This window comes from Microtus pennsylvanicus, chromosome 21 (genome assembly GCF_037038515.1).
Source record: "Microtus pennsylvanicus isolate mMicPen1 chromosome 21, mMicPen1.hap1, whole genome shotgun sequence".
Taxonomy (NCBI): domain Eukaryota; kingdom Metazoa; phylum Chordata; class Mammalia; order Rodentia; family Cricetidae; genus Microtus; species Microtus pennsylvanicus.
This window is the reverse complement of record NC_134599.1, coordinates 15,294,004-15,308,519: the sequence shown is the minus strand read 5'-3', so window position 1 is coordinate 15,308,519 and position 14,516 is coordinate 15,294,004. Positions and strand designations below refer to the sequence as shown.

Here is a 14,516-nt window from a genome sequence, read left to right as displayed (position 1 = left end):
TCATATTTTCTCTTTTTCCTTTAATCCCTATGAATATGAGCCATTTTTTATTTGTTTTTCCGGAGATAGGGATCCAATTCCTAGGAACTGAACATGTGCCTCCTGAATAGGCCAATTTGGACGGCAAGATTCTGGAGAAAAAAATAGTCACATCTACACCTGTGTTAATAATCCTCCAATATAATGTTATTTATTTGTACTATCAGATTTGGTTTTGAACATTTATAGAAGCCAACCAAAGTATATGTTTTCTATTGTCTACAGAAATCTTTGATTCATCCTTTATTGCTGTTTCATCATTCAGAGCAGTATGGTTTTTTACAACATGCACTGAATTTACTAATTTCCTAGGGAGGCATGTCCTCAACAGGGACTGGGAATGACTGGACCACTTCGACTGCAGTAAGCTGTGTGGGTGCTGTGCAGGATGACATCAAGCCAAGAGTGCCACAGGAAGTCACGGGTGGACAGGCAGGGCTGGATAAGAATCTAAGACAGGGTGGTGCTAATTTTTCTTCCAAACCCAAGTGATTAGGTTTGGGTATAGCTCTGGCCTGTTCCGGTGGCTAAAACGTCTCAGGAAAATAGCTTTTTTTTTAATGAATTTGTAACCCAAACATTGGGTTCCAAATGTTGCAAGATAAAAACCCAAAAACAGTATTGAGGTTCAACTTGAGGTCAGAAAAGCAAAACAGCCAGTGTTTGACTTTTACCTCTACTTCAGTGTGAAATGATTATTCTGCATTAAAGAATCTCAAAATAAAGTGTGTCTGAGAGCTGTTTCATTTCATCTTATTTTTCTCTGTACAGCTGGGATTAAGGATGTGTACCCCTACTACCTGGTTTCCATAGCAAACAGTTTAGCTAGTGAGATTAAATGTGAGAGTCATCACTTCCTGGTGTGTAAGTATGACCAGTGGGACTATTTTATTCTCTGATCATCAGGAAAGCTGTATTTATTAAAAGAGAAATAAAATACCACTAGAGTAGCTCAGTTGGTAGAGTACATGCCTGGAAAGAATTTTATATGTGGAATACTCTGAAAATATAAAACTTTCAAACTATAGACATAGGAGAGACAAGAACTCCAAGTCAATGACAAAGATAAGACCTTCAATGGGGTCATGAAGGAAAACTGCTCTAGTAATACAGACTCACAAATAAACAGGAAACCCAGAACACATAAAAGACAATAATAAAATAGAAAATTTCAGAAATGAGACCACACACAGGTCTAGGGTGTGCTGCCCTGAGCTCATGGTCCTGAGCAGCGCCATGATGGACTGAGTGGGACAAGGAGACCCACGTGCATGCTCAGGGTGGGCAATCCTATGGTAAGGAGATGTATCATGTGATATGAGAGGGGAGGAGGAAAAGGAAGAGGAAGAGGAGGAAGAGAAGGAGGAGGAGGAGAGAGAAAGAGAGAGAGAGAGAGAGAGAGAGAGAGAGAGAGAGAGAGAGAGAGAGAGAGAGAGAGAGAGATCTTCATATGCTGTGGACAAAGGCATATCTGAAGAGGTGAGACAGTGAGGAGCAGGCTAATGTAGCTTGATTGCCACCCAAGACCATGATGAGGTCTGTGCCTGTGCTGCAGGGATCATGTCTGCGGTCTTTGCTCTGTGCATCCATGGTTTGTGTTGATGTCCGTGGCTCCTAATTCTACCAATGCCCTAGAGGATAGGGCTGTACAGAATTGATCTTGCCCCTCACTGGCTACAACACTATGGAGAATGGTCCTGGCTCTCACCTAATGAAGCACTCCAAAGAGAGAGTCCTACACCTCCCCTGGACAGCACAATAGAGATGAACTTATGTGCTAGGGAATGGGTGAGGGCATGAGAATAGGAGAGCAGGTCAAGCCTGCTATGTCCCTATGTGGTAAAGGAAAGACCCTTCCCAATTCTGTTAGCCAACTACAGCAGGTGAGGGACCTGATGCAAACCTCCTCACACCAATTTTAGCTCTAAGGAAAGTGGAGGCTGCACGTTCTGACTAGAGCAATAAGACAACAAAAGTTGATCAAGGGGATTCAAATTGGAAAGAAGTCAAACTTTCTCTTATTTGCAGATGATGTGATTATATACATAAGTGACCCCCCAAAACTCTACTGGGAACTCCTACAGCTGATAAACACCTTCAGTAATATGGCAGGAGAGAAGATCAACTCAAAAAAATCAGTAGCCCTTATAAATAAAAATGGTAAAGAAGCTGAGAAAGGATCAGAGAAAGATCAACCTTCACTATAGCCACAAATAACATAAAATATCTTGGGTTAACGCTTACCAAAGTAGTGAAATACCTGTTTGACAATAAATCTAAGTCTTTGAAGAAATAAATTGAAGAAGATACCAGAAAATGAGAAGATCTCCCATGCTCTTGGATAGGTAAGATTAACCTAATAAAATGAAAATCTTACCAAAAGCAATATATAGATTCAAAGCAATCCCCATCAAAATCCTAACACAATTCTTCAAAAACCTTGAAAGAACAATAATCAACTTAATATGAAAAAAAAAACAGTTTAGCCAAAACAAGACTGTAGGTATCACCATCTTTGACAACAAGCTCTATTATCGAAGTATTGTAATGGAGACAGCTTGGTATTAGCATAAAAACAGACAGGTGGACCAATGGAATCAAAACAAAGACCTAAATATTAATCCACACATCTATGAACATCTGATTTTTTTTTAAATTTTTTTTATTGATAAAAGGAGAATAAAGAAAAGAAAAAAAACAAATTCCCACCTCCTCCCAGCCTCCCATTTCCCTCCCCCTCCTCCCACTCTTCTCCCCCTCCTCCCACTCTTCTCCCCCTCCTCCCACCCCTCTCCCCTTCCCCCCACTCCTCTCCCCCTCCCTTTCCAGTCCAAAGAGCTGTCAGGGTTCCCTGCCCTGTGGTAAGTCCTAGGTACTCCCCCCTCCATCCATATCTAGGAAGGTGAACATCCAGACTGGCTAGGCTCCCACCAAGCCAGCACATTGCGTAGGATCAAAACCGCGTGCCATTGTCCTTGGCGTCTCATCAGCCCTCATTGTTCGCCATGTTCCGAGAGTCCAGTTTTATCCCATGCTTTTTTTGGTAACAGTCCAGCTGGCCTTGGTGAGCTCCCAGTAGATCATCTCCACTGTCTCAGTGGGTGGGTTCACTCCTCGTGGTTCCGACATCTTTGCTCATGTTCTCACTCCTTCTGCTCCTCATTGGGACCTTGGGAGCTCAGTCCAGTGTTCCAGTGTGGGTCTCTGTCTCTATCTCCATCCATCGCCAGATGCAAGTTCTAGGATGATATGCAAGATATTCGTCAGTATTACTCTAGGGTAGGGTCATTTCAGGTTCCCTATCCTCAGCTGCCCAGGGAACTAATTGGGGACCTCAGCTTGGGCACCTGGGAGCCCCTCTAGGGTCAAGTCTCCTACCTACCCTAAAGTGGGTCCCTTAACTAAGAATTGTGGTTCCGTGCTCCCCTATCCAATCTTCCTTTATCCCGATCCTGCTGTTTCCCCAAGTCCCCCCTCCTTCCCTTCTACCTTTTTTCTCCCCATCTCCCCTAACCCCCATCCCACCCCACCCCCAAGATCCCACTTTTCTCCCCGGCAATTTTGTCTATTTCCCTTATCCAAGAGGATAACTATATGTTTTTCCTTGTGTTCACCTTCTTACTTAGCTTCTTTAGATTCGCCTATTGTAGACTCCGTGACCCCTATTTATGGCTAGAAACCAATTATGAGTGAGTACATCCCATGTTCTTCTTTTTGGGTCTGGGATACCTCACTCAGGATAGTGTTTTCTATTTCCATCCATTTGCATGCAAAAATCGAGAAGTCATTGTTTTATACCGCAGCGTAGTACTCTAGTGTGTATATATTCCATATTTCTTCATCCATTCTTCCATTGAAGGGCATCTAGGTTGTTTCCAGGTTCTGGCTATTACAAACAATGCTGCTATGAACATAGAGGAGCACATTCGAGCACCGGACAGAAATCTCAAGGTCCAAATCAGGAGCAGAAGGAGACGAAGCACGAGCAAGGACCTCAGGACCGCAAGAGGTGCACCCACACACTGAGACAATGGGGATGTTCTATTGGGAACTCACCAAGGCCAGCTGGCCTGGGCCTGAAAAAGCCTGGGATAAAACCGGACTTGCTGAACATAGCGGACAATGAGGACTACTGAGAACTCAAGAACAATGGCAATGGGTTTCTGATCTTACTGCACGTACGGGCTTTGTAGGAGCCTAGGCAGTTTGGATGCTCACCTTACTAGACCTGGATGGAGGTGGGGGTTCCTTGGACTTTCCACAGGGCAGGGAACCCTGATTGCTCTTCGGGCTGAGGAGGGAGGGGGACTTGATTGGGGGAGGGGGAGGGAAATGGGAGGCGGTGGCGGGGAAGAGACAGAAATCTTTAATAAATAAATAAATTTAAAAAAAGATATTGTCTCTTGGAGAAAGTTGAGCATTGAATTCTCCTACTATTAACGGATTAGGGTTAATCTGCGTCTTTTAAAACAGAGATATATTTTTTTTGAAATTTTCTGTCCCGAGTTTGGTGTGCATATGTATAGGGCAGTAATGGCTTCTTGGTTAACTGATCCCTTGATCAAAATGTAGTTTCCCTCTTTATTTCTGTTGCTCAGTTTCCGTTCCAAGTCTATTTATCTTAGATGTTCAGATGGTGAAGCCTCCATTCTTCCTGATTCCATTTGATTGGAGTACTTTTGTCTTTCCTTGTACTCTAAGGTAGTGCCTATCTTCACAACTAAAATCTGCTTCTTGTAGGCAACAGATTTTGTTCCTTTATCCATTCAGTCACTCTCTTTCTTTTGAGTGAAGAATGGAGGCCATTCGTGCTTGAATTGTTATTGAAATGTGTGTGCTAGTTCTGGTCATCACATTATTGATTTTCATTGTTGTGTTCTCAGTGGTCTTTATGGTTTAAAAATTATGGCTCATGTTCCTTCCAAAGTCTCTATGTTTTGCTTATCCCTCTATTTACCCCAAAATAAAGCTTCCTGTATTACCTTAGATTTGGTTTGTTAAATAAAAATTATTTTTAGGCTGTAAATGTTTGTAAAATTGTTCCTTTTTGTTAAATCATGGCAGTAGTTTTGTTGGTCATATTGTTAAATTGGTTGTCATTTAGGACTTGGGTGGTATTATTGAAAGTTTTCCTTGAAAAATCAGCTGTTCTTTGGAAAGTGTTCTTTACTTGTGAATTGAATTTTTCCCTTGCAACTTTCAATGCACCTTTATTGCTCTGTCTCCTCAATGTTTTAAATATGAGTTGCTATGGAAATCTTGTTTTCTGGTCTTGTCTTTAATGTATTCTTGTTCTGTGTGTTTGTTCTATGTGTGTGGTTGAGTCTTATCTTAGTTTGGGACAGTTTTCTTCTAAGATCTCCTTGAGGCTGAGGAATCCCATCAGGACGGAACTTTCATCTGGCGATGGATGGAGATAGAGACAGAGACCCACACTGGAACACTGGATAGAGCTCCCAAGGTCCCAAGGAGGAGCAGAAGGAGGGAGAACATGAGCAAAGAAGTCGGGACCACGAGGGGTGCACCCACCCACTGAGACAGTGGAGCTGATCTACTGGGAGCTCACCAAGGCCAGCTGGACTGTTACCAAAAAAAGCATGGGATAAAACTGGACTCTCTGAACATGACGAACAATGAGGGCTGATGAGACGCCAAGGACAATGGCACGCGGTTTTGATCCAACGCAATGTACTGGCTTGGTGGGAGCCTAGCCAGTTTGGATGTTCACCTTCCTAGATATAGACGGAGGGGGGAGGACCTAGGACTTACCACAGGGCAGGGAACCCCGACTGCTCTTTGGACTGGAGAGGGAGGGGGAGAGGAGTGGGGGGAAAGGGAGAGGGGTGGGAGGAGGGGGAGAAGAATGGGAGGAGGGGGAGGGAAATGGGAGGCTGGGAGGAGGTGGAAATTTGTTTTTTTTTTCTTTCTTTTCTTTATTCTCCTTTTATCAATAAAAAAAAAGAATAGGAAGAAAAAAAATAAATAAATAAAAAAGATCTCCTTGAAGGTTTTGTGTTAACCATTGGCTTGGGATTCTTCTCCCTCACCTGTGCATAGAATTTCAAGGTTTGATTTCTCCATGGTATCCCACATTAACAACAATGTCTACACGTACACTCTAAAAACTAAGTTACATCCCCAATTCCACAGCTCACTATCTGCTGATTACATCAACTCATGTCAGTGCCCCCCTGTAAGAAAGATTAATTTTCCCAAGTGTATTTACATACAATTTCTTTATATTAGCAAAAGTGCTTTTAATTTTTTGGTGAGGTCATAAAGCCACTGTCTGGTAAGTATTGAGGATATTAAGAAACATTTTGTAATCAGGAAGGACTCATTGAGGAATCAAAATGTTATTCTAGCTCTTGTGAATGTGATGTTATTTTTACTTTAGTTTTTTTCCAGAAGGACCGGATGAGCTAATCTACATAGACAGATAGGGTCTTGGGAGAATAGCTCACACAAGGGAAAGCCAGTGTTCAGCTTCTGCTTCTATATTGTTTTTGGAATTAGAGAAGTTCACTCTTCCATTTGATAGTACCACTTTCTAACAACTTCAAGGTCATAACTTCCCTTTACCAGGTGACATGGTAATTATGGGTCTAGAGAGAGAGGAGCTGATGACATTTCTTCCCTATAACTACTTCTTAGGGCCTCATTCCAAATGGATGTTTATCAAAGGTCCTGCCAGGTGAGCGTTAATTTTTCTTTTCATTAGTAGTGAGGAGAAGGAAGCAGAGTTTTCTGTAATAAAATGATTAGAGTTCTCTGTTTAGAATTCATGTTTGAGCCTTTTTTTTTATCAAGAGAAAACACAACAAATGCCTGCAAACATAAAATATCAGTGTAATGATTTGTAAAAGAACATAGATTTCACTTGCTATGAACTCTTACTGTATGTGACAGTAGAAGGTGGCCTATTGGAAAGAGGACAACACCTAGACAGGGAAGGCTAATAGGGTGAAGGTGATCAATGAATACTATGTATTGAATGAAAATGTAATGATATCTATCTCTTTGTACAGTAAATGTACATTCATATTTCTGTAAAAAGTGACCCCCACACGGAGTATCTTAATGAGCATGTGTGACTATGGATTCTTCTGAGGGTGTACTCTTATAATTTTATACACATGATTCTTCCTAAATAACTGCAGCTGTGTTAAATTTCCAACCCTCTCACAAAACTCCTGAAATGGCTCAGAGGGCGAAACACAAATAACACGCATTCATTCATCTGCAAGAGTACATTTATAATATTAACATATATGTATATATATTTTATTTTATATTTTCTCATTTTTCTACCTTTCTCAAACCTATGCATTGATTTATAGGAAATTTGACCAGGACTACGCAACAAATATTAATTAATTTAGTGTTTGTCAGTATTTTTCTGTTCTGTTTAGTTTGTGTATACTTAGAAATTCTTAGGAGAGTTCAGTTTATGGCTTAGTAAAATGTAAGATGGTTTTAACATTATATTAATTAGATTGAAATTTTTCTTATATGTGTTTATCCTATTGTAATATTTTTTAATGAAGTAGATCTTTGTGGTTATCTCAAAAGCATCTAGAATCCTACTTCACTTATTCATTAAATTATTTCTTTCTTATTGTATTTATTTTTCTAAAAGATAAAATAAACTATTAAATCATTTCAATGTTATCTTAACAAAAATATAAACTGAGTAATTTTCAGTAGGAGTTTGAATGTTTTAATAAAATGAATTAATTTTTAATATTTTAAGTTTTCTAAGTTGAATATTGTTACACTGCTACTGGTATAATATTGAATAAGCTTTTCATTAGCAGTGAGAAATATTTTCAGTTCTTGAATTACTAGTATCAAATTATTTAAAGTTAAAATACCCAAAGTTTTTTAAAAGTTGCAAAATACAATTTTCATTAAAGTATACATATTCAAAATATGCCAAATAAATTTAAGTTTAGCTGATGAATGTCGTAAGTCCATTTTTATATGCTGGATTATTAATTATTAATATTATAAATAAAATTATAAATATACAGGAGACTCAAATGGAAAGTGAATTCAGGTGTGGTTGCAGACACCTATGAACCCAGCAGTTTGAAGGGTAAGACAGGTGCTTCTGCGAGTTTGATTGAAGTCGGTTTGTACTAATGTTGAGCTGCTCTCCTGTTCCTTTCTCTCCTACACACAAATACAACAAAATTATAGTGTTAAATAGATAGTGTGGAACTATGAAATCTTAGATTTAAAACTGGAATAAAAGGATGCCAACAAATGTCACATACTCACTAGACACAGATCATCCACACCGTGAAAACCAAATGATGGAAACATGAATTTCTTTGCAAGCATCACAAATTTTCAGTTTGTTTTGTGTAATTCACTTCAAGAATCTACACTGATGCTGTTGCAGTAGGCAGGATCTTTGTGGATTTGATTAAGTCATCCAGGATATAGAAAATTTTAGAAATATATTTGTTATAACTGTTTTTACTCAATGCTATTTTATTTAGTCATGATAGCAGCTTCAGCACACAACATGCTAATGATCTATTCTTAGTGCAGGTAGTCATTTCACACACACACACACACACACACACACACACACACACACACACACACACATACACACACTTCCAGTGAACATTTTCATGTCTTTCCCAGACTTCTAACATGTGAAATGTGATCGAGCTCTGGGTCTGACTGCTTCCCCACAGGCTCTGCAGTGACACTGCTGCTGCTTCCAGTTGCAGGTGGGTTAAATTTAATTTCTAAAAAGTAACTTATACTTTAAAATTGTTTAAAGCATTAGGCAAATGCGATGGATTAATACTTTGAATAAGAAATCACTCTTTTTTCCTACTGGATATCTGTTCATAAAAGTCTTCTCATGGACTTAATATGAGCGTCTAAGGTCCTCAACTTCCTGAGATTCTCGAAGACTAATTAATGTTGCTGACAGTGAACAGCACGTTAGCCAACACCATGTATCTTGTCACCTGAATGTCACACAATCACTCCATGTTCTTTCTGAGCAGTCACACTGCATTTAAATCATTACTCACTAGATATGGTAAAACTTAAAATTAAAATGATACTTTTGATGTAATAGGTTTGTATTTTCATTATATTATTATCTTCTCAGAGAAGAATTCAAAGACCACCATAAATTCATAAAACAAGACTGCTCTAAAAATCGAATACTGTGATAATAAAGAGGAAAATGATTTTTCTCAGAAGTTTGTAGATTTATGAGGAAACAGCTCATTGTTTTTGTTGTTGTTACACATTTCTTAGACAGCTGCCTGCCCAGTCTTTGGTCTGGAGCACCTTAATAGTGATGGCATCTGTACTATTATGAATGTTTGTGAAAACACTTTGAGTTTAGTCCTGACAACTAAGTACAACTTAAACTAATGTGAATGCCCAAGTACTGAATGATTTTTTTTCAAATGAAATGATGACTTTTCTCAGTTTATGGATATGTTGACAATTTAGTTTGTAGCTATGGTAGCTGTGGTTTTTCTGGTCCAGTCTCACCTCCAGTGCACCCCAGAGAAAGATGGCACATGAGGAATGAGAAGCGTCATTTTCTGTAGGTGACAAATGTTTACTAAGCAAAGGTTGTGAAGTAGAGACGTTTAAGTTCATAGCCTTGAGATAAGAAAAAAAATTTTGATTACCATCTTTAACTTCTCATATGATCTTTTTATTTTATTTATAATATATTGCCTTATTAATAAATTAGAGAGGTGTTGTTAATAAAATGGTCATACATATAGAGTTTGTCCATTTGCAATTTTAAAATTGTAATGTGCTACAGCTCTTTCATTTTAGAGACCAAGCCTTGAATAAATTGTTTTCCTTAATAAATCAGATAACATATTTTATTTCTTTCTTCCTTTATTTTTTCTTTCTTTAATATTTACTTATTTTATTTTTCATATATATGTGCTTAGCTGCATGTACATCTGTGTACCACTTGCTGGCAATATCAAAGAAGGCAATGTATTCATTCCTATAATTAGATTTACAGATGATTATGAGCCATCATATCATTGTTGGGAATGTAGCCCAGGTTATCTACAAGAGAAAAACATGCTCTGGACCACTGTGCCATCTTTCTAGTCTGTGACCTAGAACTTTAAATAAACAAAAATCAGAACACCATTGTGCAGCTACTGTAACTGTAAGTTGGTGGGAGAATCATATGTTTGACTCTGGCAATTAGACTGAATCTATGCCTTTATTAGACAAAGCTTTTTTTGCTGTTTGTGTGTTTATTTGTTTGTTTTTCAAGCCAGGGTTTTGCTGTAGTTTTAGACCCAGTCCTGAAATTACCTCTTGTAGATCAGGCTGGCCTCAAATTCACAGAGATCTGCCTGCCTCTGCCTCCCAAGTGCTGGGATTAAAGTCGTGCGCCAATAAGGCCCAGCATTGGATAAAGATTTTTAAGAGCAAACATAATGTATATATGTAAAATGTATGATTTTTGGTGGCATATTCATTAAGATGTTATAGCCCGGTGTCATTTACTGACTTCTGAAATATTTCTATATCTACATCATGCACATATGTGTGGAATATACAAGTAAATGTAAAAATCAATTGTCCCCTCTTTCTCACAAGAATCTCAGTTGGTACAGTTTTCTAGTTCTCTATTACAGAGTTGATTTTAAAGTAACAAATTATGCTAATTTGATAAAAATCGTAAAGGTAACCAGGTTAAATAACTAACAAAATCACCAAAGCTAAGAATATTTGTTGAAATTATGAAAATTGTCTGTGTGTTGGTGAGATAATGATAACACTGGGGCCCTTATTTCCTTCGCATGGAAGTAATCTCTTTTAAAACAGAGATTCTGAAACAGGATTACCATGTGGTCATCTTTGGCAAGTTCATGTTTGTCACAATGTGTTAAGCAGTGTTTGTCTTAGTGTCACATGCTCTCTCTTGTAGGGGTCTCCTGGCTCCACATCTTCAGATGAGAGTATTTACCTGTGTAAACTACAGATATCAGGAAAGCAAAATGGGGCCATGGCCAATAAGGGGTTGATCGTGGGTAGAAAAGGAGAGAAGAATAACAGGGTACAAGCGATTTTATCAGGGAAATGGAAAAGGGTGGGCTCCTTAGCAAAGAGGGAATTTCATGTAGAAGGAGGTGGGAGGAAGGTACAGGGGAGTACCAGGAGACCATTGATCTGATAGGGAAAATGGGAAAATGGTGTTTCTTAGTTAAAGAGGAGCATATAAATACAGAAGATGGAATAGGTGAGTAAGTAACAAGGAATGGATGAAAATCCCATAGGAATCATACTATTAATAATTTAATCCCTACCACTGTCCTGTTGTGAAAAAATAAAAACCGTTTATCTTGATAGCTGAGTGTTTGTTCTTTAAACCAGAAGTAGAGTTCACTCAAGTTTTAAATGGGATGAGAAATAAACTGGGAGACATCTAGGAGCATTTATAACAATAATGGTTATAAAATTAATAGGGTGTGGAAAGTGCACTAATGACCTCCAACTGTATCATTGTTTTTAATCCCAGATCCTGGGGTGGTGAGTTCATTAAAAAATAAAAATGAATAAATGAATAGAGATTGACATACAGCTGATTAAAATAGTGGAATTGTCATGAATTATCAACTCTGATTCCAACAGAATTATGAATGAAAATATGGATAGTTTAAATTTGAGCATATTAAAATTATGGAATATAAAACTGACTCACCTGACTCGTTTAAATTTCTTTAGTGATTTCTCTCAGAGCAATATAATTTTTAATCAGTTGTACAAATATGATTATGCTCCTCTATTCTCATCACTGCTGTTTCCAGTGTGAACTATAAAATGAGACAATGTAAGTCAGATCAGGAGGATTCAATTTCTAAGGCGTGAGGTCTAGGTGCAATACAGGCACATGAAGTTGCATTCTGTGTCGGCTGTGGCTGAGAATGCTGTATAGCCAGGAGATATATTGAGACAATATGGAAACATAGGCCATATCTAATGTAGAACTTGAAAAATTAAAGAGATGGGTTAATCAAGAATAAATAGGCAAAACAGAATGATAATATAGACATACTGACCAGTGAAACAAACGTTGGGTAAATAACCATTATTTTTTTTCAGATATTTGAAATAGGTCTCCACAATCATCTGTATTGGGATCTGGTGCCCTCTTGAGGAAAATACCTGGTCATTCGTCCTTCTAAACTTAGACCATGAAACCCAAGATGGACAAGATCAATAGAACCACAACATATGGGCTGCTTATGCATGCTTCAGCATTGCCAGGGCATAAATATCCTTTTTTAAATTTCATTTTCTTAAGGTTAATACAATTTCTACGTATGTCCTCATTAAGGATTGTCATTAATTTCCAAGCTGTACTTGGAGTCCTGGCCAATATGTTTCTCCTTGTTTTCTACATTTTCATAATTCTGTGTCACAGACCTAAGCCCACGGACATGATCTCCTGTCAATTGGCCTTCATCCACATAGTGCTGCTCCTCACTGGAAGTGACATTTGGCTTAGAGACATATTTGAATCACTGAACATCGAGAATGACTTCAAATGTAAGACAACTTTTTACATAAACAGAGTGATGAGAAGCCTCTCTATCAGCATCACCTGCCTCCTGGGTGTGTTCCAGGCTGTCACTATCAGTCCCAGTTCCTCTTTGTTGGCAAAATTTAAATATAAACTAAAAAAGTACATGATTTCTGCGTTCTTATTTGTTTGGTCTTTCAACTTGTCATTCACTAGTTACCGAATAATCTATTCTGGTGCTTTTACCAATATGAGTGAGACCAAACAGATGAAGGTCACTAAATTCTGCTCACTCTTCTCCATGAACTACATCATCAGGACACTGACTTTAACAGTGACATTCTCCCGAGATGTATTTCTTATAGGAGTTATGCTGGCCACAAGTGCATACATGGTGATTATCTTGTTCAGACATCAGAGGCAATGCAAGCATCTTCACAGCCTCAGTCATCTGAGAGCATCCCCTGAGAAAAGGGCCACCCAGACCATCTTGCTGCTGGTCTTTTGCTTTGTGATCATGTACTGGGTGGATTTCATCATCTCACACACTGCAGTCCTGTTATGGATGTACGACCCAGTCAGCCTGAATATTCAGATATTTGTGATGAATGTCTATCCCACAATTACTCCTTTGGTACAAATCAGTTCTGATAACAGAGTAATCAATATGCTGAAACACATACAGTCTGTGTGCCACCATATTTTCAGAAAGAGATAATTATTCTCATTTTTAATAAAATGATTTATTTATTCCTTTTATATTTATGAGTATTGTGTCAGCATGTATGTATGTGTGAATTCCTGGTGCCTACAAGGCCAGAATAGGCCATTGACCTTGCCCCAGTGAGCTGGAAATACAGACAGATGTTTGTGAGGCTTCATTCTGGTGCAGCCACAACTAATTTTTCCAAAATTTATTCCTCTTAAACTCTGTAATAGTTCAAGTAGCAAATCAAGATTTTAATAATTTAAATAAAATATGTGGTATTATACATGAGCATTCTTGTGACATTTTTGCAGCCAAGTGCTACTGATCTTTTTAAGTTCTCTGTATACAATAAGTTGAAATTTCCACAGGAGTTCTCTTAGTCTCTCCTCTTTACTTTATATCATAAATGTTCCGTGATGCTGAGGTTACACTAAGAAAATTGCATGCTGATGCTGACATTTTACATTTTTCTTTTGAGGGGAATTTTATCTACTCTCAGCTATCAAAAATAGCTTAAATGTCCTATTGCAACTCTAATACTCTTTCCTAAGTGTAGTTTCTCTGAATCCACAAAAATCCTGTGAATTTAAAGTTTCCCTTTTTACCACAGTTACTTAGTGAATTTTATATGAAAATTCCATGTGTCTGTGTCTTTGCACTTCATCAGTACTGACATATTATTAGTAAAACAAAATTGTTTATATATAATGTACAGTGTGTTTTTGTGTACATGTGTGCGTGCACAGATGAAGGATGTGTGTGCATTGTACGCTGAGGCAAGGAGACAAGTTTGCTGTTTTTCTTCAGAAGCCACTCACCTTGGTTTTGATAGTGTCTCTCAGTGATCTGGAGTTTTCCAAATAAAAAAAAATCTACTCATTTATTCATACGGTATATTCTCAATCGAGTTTCTCTTTCCTGTCAGTTAGTTCCAAGAAGGCTGAGCTTTGGCAGTGAAGGAAGCCATAGAAAATAGAAAGCAGGTGAAGATGCCATTGAATGAGGGGCCATATCAGAGCCCCAGAAAGCAGCAGAACTTGGCAGCTTTGGTCACATGGTTCTGGCTTTAGATGAAGGTTAGAAGAAATAGGTTATGGAATCTCCCTCTGTGACTGAGGAGAGCTGCTGAGGCCAGGCATAGGTGTCACTGCATGGAGGCCTAACGAGGCCATTGTGTGAAGCTGTGAAAGTCAAACCTGGATTGCCTCAGAGACCCCA

General features: G+C 38.4%; 1 protein-coding gene across 1 annotated transcript; it reads left to right on the top strand.

The window, feature by feature from the left end:
* The first annotated feature begins 12,389 nt into the window (after positions 1 to 12,389).
* Positions 12,390 to 13,307, top strand: LOC142839162 (vomeronasal type-1 receptor 90-like). The gene has a single exon (XM_075955088.1). The coding sequence runs from the start codon at positions 12,390 to 12,392 to the stop codon at positions 13,305 to 13,307; it is 918 nt and encodes a 305-aa protein (XP_075811203.1).
* Positions 13,308 to 14,516: the final 1,209 nt, after the last annotated feature.